We start from the raw sequence: 14,014 nt of genomic DNA, 5'->3' as shown, positions 1-14,014 counted from the left end.
AAAAAATAAAAATTATTTATGCCAAAAAAAAAAGAGATTCATTTCATTGGGAAAGTCTGCTGTCAGAGACATCTCTAATGTACTGAGGAACAACAGTGTCAATCTGGAGACTAAGGTGCACCTGACACAGGCCATGGTCTTTGCCATTACTTGCTATGCTTCAGAGAGCTGGACAGTGACTAGGGAGAGTTGATGCCTTTGAGCTGTGGTGTTGGAGAAGAGTATTGAATAGACCATGGAGTGCTAGGAGAACAAACGAGTTCGTCCTGGAGAGGGTGGAACCAGGCTGCTGCTTGGAGGCAAGAATGCTGAAGCTCCATCTGACATACTTTGGACATGTTGCAAGTAGAGACCAGTCCTTGGAAAAGGACTACATGCTTGGGAGGGTGAAGGGACAGCGCAGGAGAGAAAGACCCTCTATGAGATAGATTGATTCAGTGATTGGGGTAATGGGGATGGGTGTGTCGGAGACAATAAGATTGGCAAGGGATAGAACCGGGTTTAGGGCTGTTGTACATAGGGTCCCTATGAGTTACAAGTGACTCAACAGCACATAACAACAACAACAACATGGCCAAAGTATTTGGACAAAGCTTCGGCATCTCTAAAAAGCACTCTGACTGCACTTCCTCCAGGATATATCAGTCTGTTCTTTTGTCAGTTCAGTGGGATTCTCCAACACCAAAGTTCAAAGACATCAATTCTTCTTTCATCTTTTTTCATTGTCCAGCTCTCCAATGCATAGCAAGTGATTGGGAAGACCATGGCCTGAATCAGAGATACTTTAGTCCTCAAACTGACATCATTACTCCTCAGTAATTTGGAGAGGCCCCTGACTGCAGACTTAAGGTAGTAATTCTACAACTACCACCACAGGAAAACCTGGTGATGTGGTAGGTTAAGCATTGAACTGCTAATCCAATGGTTAATGTGCTGAGTTTCTATCTAAAAGATTGGCTTTTTGAGCGCACCCAGAAGTGACAAAGAAGAAAGGCTTGGTGAATGACTTACGAAAGAACCTCCACAGGAACACTAGGAGTTGGAGTGGACATTGGCTGCTTTTGGTTACCACTTTACAATGTGGCCATCTGCAGTTTGAATCCACCAGTCACCCCACAGGAAAGTTTCACAGCCTCGGACACCCAGTGGGGGCTGTAGCAGGCATAGCTCAATCGTCAGTGGCTTTAGCAGTGCTTTTTGGTTCAGAAGGGCAACCACAGGGAGCAGAAGTGGGTAGTTATGGGATGTGTTCACTGCTGTGCTTCCTTGCTTCTTCTCCACCCTGTGCCTGGGTTCAAGCTAAGCCTCCTCCTCTCTTGTATGCTGCCTCTTTCCAGGAGGTAGTATACTGCTTGCTCTGAGCCTTTGTGACATGGGCAATAAGATGTACTGTACTTTTCCATCTTTTTAAAACCAAATGTGGTAGGTGGGAAATACTACCTTCTATACCACAAAGCTTTAGGCTCCAGAAGCACACTCCAGAAGTGTGGGTGGAGCGACTCCAGAGGACCAGCTAATAACTGGGCAGGCCCCAGACCCAGCACAGAGTGACACCTGGGCTGGATGTATCTGACCCAGCCTTTGCTGTCTCTCACTTCTTTCCATAATTGTCCCTAAAATCGCCTACGCTATGTGAAGTGTCACGTGTGGAAAATAGAGCTCTTTTGTTATCTGATCTATTGTTCTCTCTTGGCCCCCATGTCAGTGATAAATAAGGGCCCGTCTGACCAGGTTGCTGTGTAGCTTGAGACCAGGTCTGAAATAAGACCTTTCCAGGGAAGCTCTCAACCAAAACTGTCTGCCCTGCTACCCAATAGGCCGGCCACTGGAACCAGCCAGCTGCTCCGAGGGGAAAAAAGGGAAAAGACAATCTCCATTGCACTAAAACTGACTCGGAAAACCTGCTGGAGAGTCGGCTCTGGTTCAGTTCCTACATCATGGTACACAACAACAGTATCACTATCACCAGTGACTGTTGGGTCACCTCTAAACAGGGCAACCCCACAAGTGCAGAGTAGAATGCTCCTTAGGGTTTTCAAAGCTGTAACCTTTCAGAAGTGAATAATCAGGTTCAAAAACATCTCCAGGCAGCTCTGAACCTCCAGCCTTTGGGCTCACAGCCAAGTGCTTGACTATCTGCACCCTCTTAATGTGTGCATTTTACAAAATTGCAGATTGCCGCATCCCTCAAATCGAAGATGCCGAGATTCACAACAAAACTTATAGGCATGGAGACAAGTTAATCATCACCTGTCATGAGGGATTCAAGATCCGTTACCCTGACCTCTACAATGTGGTGTCATTGTGTCGCGATGATGGGACGTGGGATAATCTGCCCATCTGTCAAGGTAGGTACAGACGCCACAGCGCTTGCTACTCAAATTTTATTGCAGACGAAAGTGATTGTCAAAGCTCTGTTCTTGTACTGCACATCACTCCCTGTCATTTGCATCCTACCATTCTTTTTAGGGAGTTCTGGTGGCCTGATGGTAAGGAGCTGTGCTGCAATTCCAGAGGTACACAGCCCAAATCCACCAACTCCTCTGGGGGCGGAGTCTCCTCCCATGTGATTAAACTGCTTCTGGGTGACAGTACACAACAACATTCATTGGTTTTACAGTTTAAAACAGAGAGAGGTGTCCTCTTCTTTAGCATGGTGAATGCTTCCTTTGTGAGGAAAAAAAAACCAACCCAAAAGTGGTTTAAGAATTAGGAGACTTGCACCTAGGCTGTATATGTAATGGGAATAGCCACACATTTGTGTATTTATTTCAGTAGTGAGGGAAATACAGTTAAAGCCAAATTTACAGGGGCTATTTTCCTCTAATAATGTTATCACTTTTTCATAACACACAGAAGAGCAGAAAGAAATAATCAAATTCAAATTTCATCCAATCCACACAGTGATAATTTATCCTCTTGCATTTTTTAAAATTTGCCAGGCCCAACTCCAAGGGCCCTGTTTGTGAAAATAAGCCCTAGAGTCACATCCATTCTGGGTTGTTTTTGTTTTTGTTTTTGTTTGTGATGTGTGTTTTTATTGTGGCGGTGGTAGTTTTGGGGGATTTTTTTTTACATGTGAATTAGACCAAAGGATGGAGTCAATATATAACTCATTCCAAGAAGACGGGAGCAGAGTTACTTACCCCAAGACGACTGGCCTGTTCACTTTGTGGTTGAAAATCACAAATAGACCTGTACCTACCCAGGGCTGCAAAGCCAGCCAGCCCTTCCAGACCATAGCCTGAATCAGGAGCACCTAAGTCCTCAAACTGACATCATTGCCCCTCAGTAATTTGGAGAAGTCCTTGACTGCAGGCTTTCCCAGTGCAGCACATCTCCTAGTCTCCTGACTGCTGATGCCAAGGCTTTTGATTGTGGATACAAGTAAGGTGAAGTCATTGACAGCTTCAGTCAATTGATGTCAGAAGAGACCCTGAATATTGCACTAGAGCATCAAGAGGCAAAAAATAGGGAAAGAGATGCTGAAATAAAAGAACTGAACTGAAGATTTCAAAAGGCTGCTTAGGAAGACAAGGCAAACTACTATAATAAAATGTGCAGAGACCTAGAGTTGGAGAATAAAAAGGGAAGAACTTACTCAGCATTCCTCAATCTATAAAACTGAAAAGCAAATGCAAGCCTTGAGTTGCAATGCTTAGGGATGCTATAGGAAAATCTTGACATCTTCTGAGGCTAATCCTAGGAAAGGGTTATATTGCTTGAAAATGTGTATGGTCAGTCAGTGAAAGAAAGGAAGATCTTCAACCAGATGGATTGACACTGTGACTGCAGCAATGGGCTCAAGTGTGTCAGAAAAGATGAAGGTAGCACAAGATAGGACAGAGTTCAGATCTTTTCTTCATAGGTTTGCTATGAGTTGTACTCGACTTTTTTGGAACCTAACAGCACCTAAATAAAACAGGATGGTGACAGATATTTCATGTTCTCATGAAGAATTCAGTTAAAAGTTCCTATTGTTCTTTTTATCTCCCCTTGTCCATCATTATTTACTCATAAAAAAAATAGCCTATGTGTTTCTACAAGAAGCAGCAGAATTCTCATATTCTGTACAGACAACCAAAGTGCTAAGGAGCAATGATGTCATTTTAAAGACTAAGGTGCACCTGAGTCAAGCTATCATCTTTTCTATTACTTGTGATGCATCTGAAAGTTTGACAGTGACTAAAGATGACAGAATTGATGCCTTTGAATTTTAGTGGTGTTGGTGAAGAGAACTCGCTATCCCATGGTCTGTCAAAAGAACAAACACATATGTCACAGAGGAAGAAAGTCCAACTAGGGTGCTCCTTAGAGAAAAAGATGATGAACCTTAATCTCACATACTTTGAGCATGTTGTTAGAAGGGGTCAGTTCTTGGGAAAACACACCATTCTTAGAAAGGTGGAGAATCAGAGAAAGAAAGGAAGACCTTCAACAACCTGGAATGACACAGTGACTATATCAATAGACTCAAGTATATAAAAAACAGTGAGGATAGCACAGGATAGGGCAAGATTCAGAGCCATTGTTCATAGGGTTGCTATGAGTCCTAGTCAACTCAAGGGCACTTAACAACAGCAACAGCATGCAGTTTGGTTCCCAGTCAAAGCACCTAACACACAGCCACCAGCCTTCTGTCGGTGGATACTTGTCTGTGGTCATGATGCTGAACAGGAATTTCCAGACAAGGACGTTTAGAAAGACAGACCTGGTAATCTGCTTGTGAAAACCAGCCAGTGAAACCCTGTGGACCACAGGGGTCCATTCTGCAGCTGACTGTTTGAGGGGGAAATGGGACAAGGGGACACAGGACCATAAGCATCTCTCTGAAAGGGACACAGGGAATGAGAATAACACAGCCTCTCGCTGTCCAAGAGCAGAAAACAGATAAAGAATCTATAGCCCAGTCCCATGGTACTTGTACAGCCCCACTAACAGCAAGGAGTTCTTTTATTTGTTGCTGACTCACAGCCTTAAAATTATGGTACCAACAATGGGGTTTATTAGGGAAGGAAGTTGGAGAGTAGAGGAGAGTGGAGAAGAATATCACAATATCACCCAAAATAAGTCCAGGGTTTATCCCAACAGTTTCAAGCCACAACTCCTCAGGCAAGGCTCTGGTTTCAATTCAGCAAGCATTTTTCCTTCCATCATCAAAGGCAAGAACAGCAAAATCCAACTGTGGCCAGCAAAAATACAAGAAGCCTCAGGTCACACCTTGCCACAGTTTCTCCACAGCAATGCCACAGTCTCTCCACCACCAAGGTCTCACTCTCACCTGGGTCTTGCCACCAGCAGCCTTGCTTGCCTCAAGTCTTTCTTCAAGTCTATCTCAGCTCAAGTCTTGCTACTTAATGTAGAAAGCACTCCTTCACTTATCCTAATCCCACAGCTGACACTGATTTGTAGGACCATGCTGATTTGCAAGAATGTATGTCTGCAGTTAAGTAGCTGGAGACCAGATACTAAGTGGCTAAAAAAAACCCAACTTTTAGTCTAAAGCCGCATTTGGGCAGGAGTTGGAATCTTACTTGCAGGAACTGAAGCCAGAATGGCTGATGCACCAGCTCCCCTTCCCCCACTACTTATCACAGAATGTGAGACAATCAGGCTGAAGAAGTGACACCTCCCTGAACCTCCAGGGAGAATATAATTGGCCCTTAGTGTGACATTTTATTCTGTAACTTTCATTTGCACCTATAGATCCAGGAGCTGAAGCCTGAGGAGCCTTTTCTCTATTCTCTAGAAGTGTAGAAATCATATTGAACTGCTGAGAGGAAATAAGTTTTGCATTTAGGACCAGATGTCTCCAACCAAGAGTAAGCAGAACTTTCCTCTTCTCTGATTAACTCCATTAATTATAGCCCCTTCCATCTCCTTCTGAGAGCTCTGATGGCCTAGTGGTAAGGAGCTGCGCTGCCAATCCAAAGGCACGTGGTTCTAATCCACTGCCTGCTCTGCCTGAGAAACACAGGCAGTTTCCTCCTGTGTGATGTATGTTGTTGTGGGCCATCGAGTTGAAACCAACCCATAGTTGACCTTCCAGGTCATTTAGGTTTTCAGAGGTAGTAAATCACATGGGAGGAGATTGTCCATCCCTCTACCATGGAGCAGCAGGTAGATCTGAACCATAGGCCTCTAAGCAGCTTCTTACTACTAGGCCACCAGATTTAACTGTGATGTATAGCCTCTGAAAAGAGTCAGGGATGAGTCAGTTCTGACTCAACGGAATGTAACAACCATCTCCTTAGGGGGAGAGTAGGGGTCTCTTCCATGGCTACTGTTTCTCTGAGACCCTTTGTGTAGGAGCTCAGTGCCTGAGACCTCCTGGCCATGAAGTTGCGCTGAGCTGTGTGGCGGGCAGCCAGTTTATTTGGCAGGGCCTACCTACCAGGTTTATAGCCAGCTTTTAAATGTGTGGATGGGTCTAAAACAGTTACCGGTTAGCGTTCATTTGCTTATTCCCTCCACCCACAGATTATTGATTCTGTTTATCTCTATCTCCCATCCTCCTCACATACTGGCCATGATCATTGTTCGTTTTCGTCTCCAACAAAGATCAATAAGTTGTTTAAGATGATGGTGGCTGTTTGGACAGATGGCATGAGCTCTGTGTTTCCAGGCGCTGCCTGCTCCTGAGACCTAGATGTAGGCTGATTCAGGACAGTGGGCAGTTGTATCTGCAGATCTCTGGGGAACCTGCACACAGCAGTACAGGCTCTAGCACTCAGTGCCCTTCCTAAGGGGGCAGCCTTGGGGCTTGGCCCACCTTGGTCTTACCCTGATGGGCACATCAACTCTCCAGTTCATGGTGACCCACGTGTGTCAGACTAGAACCGAGCTCTATAAGGTTTTCAATAGATTGAGGGGTTTTAGAAGTTGATTGCAGGACTCTTTTCCAGAATATTCATACTTGAACTTGAATCTTTAACTACTCACTTGACAGCTGAGTATGTTAACTCTTTGTACCTCCCAAGAATTCCTGGGATAAGCAAACCCACCCACATTGGGACATATTTAAAATGTGTTGCTAATTCTTGGCAATCTGTTGAGAGTTCTCAAGATAAGATATCAGACAAAGTTTGGCCTTGAAGAAAGGTTTGTTCATCTACTACTGTGTATGTGATATCATCTGTATTTGATGGTTAGAAAGGAAACCAGGAATTTTCATGACATGTTATTTACTTCACACATAATTAATTCTCCCTTGCAAATACGCCATCTCTGCAGTGTTGTTATTCCCTCCGGTGAAATTACTGAAGTCAGTGGGAAGTCCCATGATTACAGTGGAAGCCACAGAAAATAGAATTTTGTGTTACTGCAGATGTTCTCCTGGCTGCTCAGACTTAGAGGAAGCAAAGAAGCTAATGTGTTACAAAGGAGTGCCTGCAAATTTCAGTAAATGCACTCAGATGCTAACTAAAACATTAGTGGTTCAAGCTCACACAAAGGTGCCCTGGAAAAAATGACTGCTTGATCTGTTTTGGAAAAACTCAGCGACCAAAATCCATGTTGTTGTTAGGTGACATCAAGTTGAATATAACTCATAACAGCCCCATGCACAGTGGATCTGACCTTGACCCGTGCTGTGCTGCCCTCACCATCCTGAAGTGTGAGAGCCCATTGTGACAGTCACTGTGTCAATCCACCTTGTCAAAGGTCTTCTTCTCTTTAGCTGAGCCTCCACTTTGCAAGCATAGTGTCCTTTCCAAGGACTGGCCCCTCCTAACAATATGCCCAAAGTATGTGAGATGAAGCTTCACCATTCTTGCCTCCAAGGAGCTCCCTGGTTGCACTTTTTCCAAGGCATATCTGCTTGTTCTTTTGGTAGGCCATGGGATATTCTGTGCTCTTTTCTAATACCACAGTTCAAAGGCATCGATTCTTCTGTTATCCTTAGTTGAAAAACCATATGACTACAATTTCTACTCTGAAATGCATAAGATTACCATAAGTTGGAGTCGACTTAATGACAACTGATAGGACCTAGCTTTCTTTCCCTGTTGCTCCATGGTCAGTTGTCACACCTTAGATGACCATTTGAAAGCTTTTAGGGTACTAGCAAATGAGCTGGAAGCTAGAAAAGAAGAACTAAGCACATTGTACCATCAAGTCAGAACCAATCCGTTGCTAACACACACGCCCCGGTGGGTTTTCAGAGGCAGTAAATTGCGAAGGAGAAGATTGCCCATCTTTATTCTTTACAAGCATCTGGAGATTTGAACCATGTACCTTTGCAATTAATTCCTTACCACTAAGCCACCAGAGCTTCGACACAAATTATTAGACCAATTAATTGGAACGTACCTTGAAACCATTGTCCTAAAGCTCCAAATCAAGGAACTACTCCCAAGGAATTCTAATAAACCATGGTTGAGAATGACTTAGGTGCCACAAGAGGAACGAAATGGCCTGATGATGGTGATGGGTGGCTAGGGAAGGTTATGATACAAATACAGTTTCACTGTAGACAGTCATGGAACAGATGAATCCTTCAAAAGATACAATCATACTTGGGAAATCCAGATGTGTTTCATGTAAACTAGGTGAGATCCTTATAATGTGGTGGTGGTGGTAGGTGCTGTCAAGTCGAGTATAACCCACAGTGACCCTATGAACAACAGATCTGAACTCTGTTCTATCTTGTGCCATCCTCACAAGCTCTGGCACACTTGAACCTATTGATGTGGTTTACTGTGTCAGTCTGTTTAGTTGAGGATCTTCATCATTTTTGCTGGCTCTCTACCTTTCCAAACATGTCTCTTTCCAAAGAATAGCTCTCCCCTAGCAACATACTCAAAGTATGTGAGCTAAAGCTTTATTTATCACCTTTGCCTCCATTGAGCACTCTGGCTGACATTCTACAAATCTCACCTCTTTGTTCTTTTGGCACTCCATAGGATAGTCAGTACTTTTCTCCAGCACCAGCAATTGAAGGTATCAGTTATTCTTGTCATCCTTATTCATTGTCCAACTCTCAGATGCATTGCTTGTTGTTGTGTACTATCGAGCTAGAACCAACCCATGGCTCACCCTCCGGTGGATTTTCAGAGGTGGTTAATTGCACGGAAGGAGATTGTGCATCCTTCTGCAGAGCTTAAACTGCATGCCTTTGGGATTGCAGCACAGCTTTTTCCCCTATGCCACCAGACCTCCCTCAGATGCCTAACAAGTGGTTGAAAAGACCATGACCTAAAGCAGACAAACCTAGTCCTCACCCTAACATCACTGCTCCTCAATAATTTGGAGAGATCCTTGACTGATCTCCTAATCTGACTTCTGGTACCAAGGCTATTGATTTTTGGATCCAAGTAAGAGGAAGTTGTTGACAATGTCAATCTTTGCTCCGTTTATCGTGATGTTGCCTGTCAGTCCAGTGGGAGAATTTTAGTTTTTGTGATCTTGGGATACAATTCATATTGAAGGCTGCAGTCTTTGATCTTCTGCAGATCAGCTTCCCTTGACCAGTTGCTTAAGTTTATATGATGTAGTAGGTGTCCTACATTGGCATACATCTGAGGACTTGTTAAAATACAGATCACTCACAGACATGTGGAAACAGTGCAAAGCACTGTTGGTCCCATGAACCTCAGCCTCCGCGAAGGGACTCAGTGGGCTCAGACATACCAGTGCTTGTGAGGCTAGAGCAGGGCTGGATGGAGCCTTATTCTTTTGTCCATAGGGCTGTAGTAAGTCAGAGCTGACCTTATGATACAGAACTTGTAATGGGAGAACTGGTGGTGTAGCCGGCAGGGAGCTGTGCTGCTAACCCAAATTCCATGACTCGCTGACTGTTCAAAACCACCAGTGGCTTCTCAGGAGAAAGATAAGCACTCTTCTCCTGTGTCGTTTACAACCTCAGAAGCTCTATGGAGGGTCAGCTGCAAGTGGGTTCTGACTCAATGTCAATGAGTTTGAGTGTTTGCACATCAGTAGCAAACAAAATGAGGAAAGCATCCATAGCTTGAGAGTCAGTGAATTTTCACAGAGGGGGATTCCTACGGGGTCTCAGTGTTCTTGGGGTCCTGGAGCTACAAAGATGAAAGTGTGACAAGTTTCTTAACTGAAGGGTGACCTTTCCCTTTATTCTTGTCCATTTCCCAGGCTGCCTGAGACCACTGGCCTCTTCCAATGGCTACGTGAACATCTCTGAGTACCAGACCTCCTTCCCCGTGGGGGCTGTGATCTCCTACCATTGCTTCCCCGGCTTTAAGATGGAGGGTGCCGAGTACCTGGAATGCCTGCATAGCCTCATCTGGTCTGCCAGCCCTCCCCAGTGCCTTGCTCTGGAAGGTAGTTGTCTCATGGTCTTGGAAGCTGCATTTTGGATTATTAAAGGGAATGTTTACACAGGTGACAATGCTCTCCAAATGCTGTTGAGCAACACTTTTGACACCAGAGCTCATTTTTTGCTTTCCATGTAGAGGCAAGAAAGTAAACTAGATCATCCACTGTGAAGCCACATTCAGCCCTAGACACAAGATTCATCCTCCATCTCTGGCATCTCTAGCATTAAAGGTGGGAAGGTTAAAGGAAAGAGTCCATTTTAGGCTTCCAAGGTTAAATTGCAATATTCGGCAGAGTAAATGAATTTGGCCTCAAATACTCATTTTCTTTTCACCCAGTGAAAAGGATCATTATGGAATTTCTACAGTTACTCTCATGTTATTGTCATGTCCATATTTCTGCCTTATTTCCAGCACTGTATAACCAAGCTGGGAATGTTTTAGTACAAACATGTGGAGAGAGCTGGGACAGGAGCTCTTTCGTCCTTGTTAAGTTCAGTCTGTGTGACATTATAGAGGGCAATGCAGGCAAGTCTGCTGGTCCCTAGTGCCAAATGTGAGGCTCAAGCAGTACCCAGAAGGCAAAGCCCTTGAGAACTCCTAGGGGGCAGGAGGATGAGTTTGTTTAATCTTGTTTTAGCTCAGGTTTCAATTCTGACTTCAAAGCCCCATCTGCACGAAGTGAACCGATGCAGTGCCTTGTCAGTTTCTGAATACAGGACAGGGGATTGAAAAGGTTCAATATAGATGTTATAAATTTAATTTAGTCCTCATAAAATATATGTTGGAATCCTAACCTTGGAAAGGGATATCATGCTTAGAAAGGTGGAGGATAAGCAAAAGGAAGAAAGACTCTCAACAAGACAGATTGACACGGTGACAATGGACTCAAGTGTGCTGGGATGAAGAGGAGCAGGTCAGGGAGCAGTTCAGATCTGTTGTTCACAAGGTCACGAAAAGCTGTACTCCACCTAACGACAAGAACATACAGAGATGCAGTCCCATTCGGAATGGGACTTCCTTTGTTATATTCAGGGCCATGTAGGGTATGGCTTAAGCCTCAGCACTTTTAGGTTAGGTGCCGATTAGACACAGAGAGAGGCCTACACAAAGGGAAGTGTATCACAAGGAGATTGTTAAGGACCTGGAGAGCACCAGGTTAAAGAAATCAAGGCAAGTATCTCCCCTCAGAGTTGATAAAGTGAGGCATCCCGAGAGCCAGTACTGGAACTTGGGCTTTCAGCTTTCTGGCTGTGAGGAAGTAAAATTCTGTTGCTGAAAGCCACCTGCTTGTGGTGTTTCTGGTATAACAGCACTATGAAACTAAGACAATGAGAAAAGAAAAGATGAGAGGAAATTCCAATCTAAAGTGCCTCCGAAGCCACATGCAGCTCGGAACTGCGCATGAGGCCCCAGCTTGTGGAGAGGACACTCTTGCTAAGGACATCTCTCCCCTGTCTGTAGGGGAAGTAGTCAGGGTCGGAAGTGCTGTGAAGTGACTGACTATCATAAAATGACAGAGAAACTTCTTCTAAAGGAAGTGATGAGAATTGGAGTGGGGTAGTCTGGCAGTACCCCCAGCAATGTCAAAGTGGGTGAAGGAGGAGAGAAAGGGAAAGGCTGTTTCATGAACCAGCAAGAACACCAGGCCTGAGCTAGCAGTGTTCTGTCTTCCTAGGCTAGTGGCTAGAGTACATTCACACCCACTTCCGTCCATCCCAGATTCCACAGAGGATCAGAACTTATCTAGAATTGAGGAAACCCAGTCAGAAGTGTATTTGTAGAAAATAATAAATAATTAATATGTGTATGTCCCAACTAATATGTAGGACTTAACATGAGATGTCATTCGTTGCTTATCTAAAATTCAGATGTACCTGGGTGTCCTGTAATTATATTTACTGGCCACTCAGCCAGCAAGGCAGGTCTTTGGTTTGCATTGGGGACAGCTTTCTCTGCTCTTTGGACACTCCAGGTAGGCTAAGTTGAGGTGGAACTACAAATGAAAGGTGTTATTTTTCTGGCTCCTGGAAGGTCCTCCATGTTCAGATAACTAGGGAAATATTGTGATGATTGCCTCCATTTGAAATGCTTATTTAAAAATATTTTTAAATTTTATTTAAATGGGTCTCAAGGAGTCATATTCTTCTGCTAAGTTTTAATTTGAGAGTTTGAAAATAGTTTATAATGAACCTAAAAAATATGCTATAAATAGGCCTATAATAAAATTGAGCTTTAAAGGACAACAATCTAAGGTTATAAGCAGAGAGCTATGACCAACCACAAATTGAAAATTACTTTCATGGTTTATTGTGTGCAGGAAACCATTTAACCCTGCCAGCTTTGACCTTGGACAGGAAAGGATGCAGTACTAGAGGAATAAAACCACTGAGACATATTTTTATCATTTAAATGTGATTGTGTGTGTGTGTGTGTGTGTGTGCATTTGTACACACACATGCACAGAGAGAGAAATAGAAAGCATGCACACAAGAGCACTTTATTTCCTTCAAAGAAATAGCTCAGCAATTTTGGGGTCTGGATAGTGAATCCAAAACCTGAAGATCAAACAGCTTGCTGGAAATTTCTGCAGACTTATGTCTCATCAAATGGTAAGAATAATGCAGGGTAGAGAGCAATGAATGTCCAGAGCAAGCAAGCTCTGCTAGAACATCCATTTATATACTGTAGGCAGCATAAATAAAACTTCCCTTTCATATAATTGGTTGATTACATCGTATCATACAAAGTGAATATATTATATGGTGGAAGTATAACTAGTCAGTTATCTTTCAGACCACTGAGAATCATAACCCAGCCAAGCTGAGGAATAATGTTGAGATCTACACGTGGCAGGCTGAGGGTTTCCTTGTTTTTAGTGATCTTTAAATCTATCTTTCCAGTACATGCCCTTTTAAATTCTCAGATAGAATTCCTTTTGTGAGCCTTTTAACATTGGTTACAGACATAAAAGGGAACTCTGGTGGTCTAGTGGGAAGGAGTTACACTGCCAACTCAAGAATAGGATAATCCACTAGCTGCTCTGTGGGAGAAGTATGGGCAGTGTCTTCCTGTGTGATTTACAGCCTCTGAAAACCTGCTGTGTAACAGGTAACAACAACAACAACAAAAATACAAAAGCCCTGACTCTAAACTGAGATCTAAATGTTGTTGTTGTTGTTGTGTACTGCAGAGCTGAAACTGAGTCATAGCTGACCCTCCTGTGAGTTTTCTGAGGCAGTAAATCACAGGAGAGATTAATCCATCTTATCCCCACCAAAGCAGCTGATGGATTTGAACCAGGTGATTTTGGTTTGGCAGCACAAGTCCTTACCAGTAGGCTACAAGAGCTAAACAATCCTTTATAATTTGTAAGGATTCACAAAAATGCTATCCAGATGTGCCTAGGTGTTGGTATTTCCTTAACTTTTACTTTAATTATATCTCATGTTCACATGCTCTTGCGACTGAACTCATGCATTCACAGCAGTGTTCATTATCAAGTGAACTTCAGATAATGGGAGAGAATACCAAACAATGACAATGGGCATTGTTGTTATTGCCAATGAACTGTTTCTTTTTTAAATTTTTATTATTACTAATTTTAATGAAAATTTAGAGACTTTGGATTTCCATTCATTCATTGTTGCACCCTTCTCCCCACACAAACCCCTCCCCCCTCCGCCCCATTTGCTCCTCTCCTTGAAAAGCAAAAGAAAAACTCC

At 43.5% G+C, this 14,014-nt stretch overlaps 1 protein-coding gene across 1 annotated transcript in view; it reads left to right on the top strand.

The window, feature by feature from the left end:
* SUSD4 (sushi domain containing 4) overlaps nucleotides 1-14,014 on the top strand; it is a 362,690-nt gene that overhangs the window by 295,198 nt on the left and 53,478 nt on the right. The window contains exons 4-5 of the mRNA XM_006898056.1: nucleotides 2,175-2,348; nucleotides 10,108-10,296. Of these exons, the coding sequence (XP_006898118.1) occupies nucleotides 2,175-2,348; nucleotides 10,108-10,296 (363 nt within the window). The remainder of the gene's footprint in view (nucleotides 1-2,174; nucleotides 2,349-10,107; nucleotides 10,297-14,014) is intronic.

This window comes from Elephantulus edwardii, unplaced genomic scaffold (genome assembly GCF_000299155.1).
Source record: "Elephantulus edwardii isolate Elephantulus edwardi_28Jun2011 unplaced genomic scaffold, EleEdw1.0 scaffold00218, whole genome shotgun sequence".
Lineage (NCBI taxonomy): Eukaryota > Metazoa > Chordata > Mammalia > Macroscelidea > Macroscelididae > Elephantulus > Elephantulus edwardii.
The sequence above is the reverse complement of the archived record's forward strand: the minus strand, read 5'-3'. Positions and strand labels throughout refer to the sequence as shown.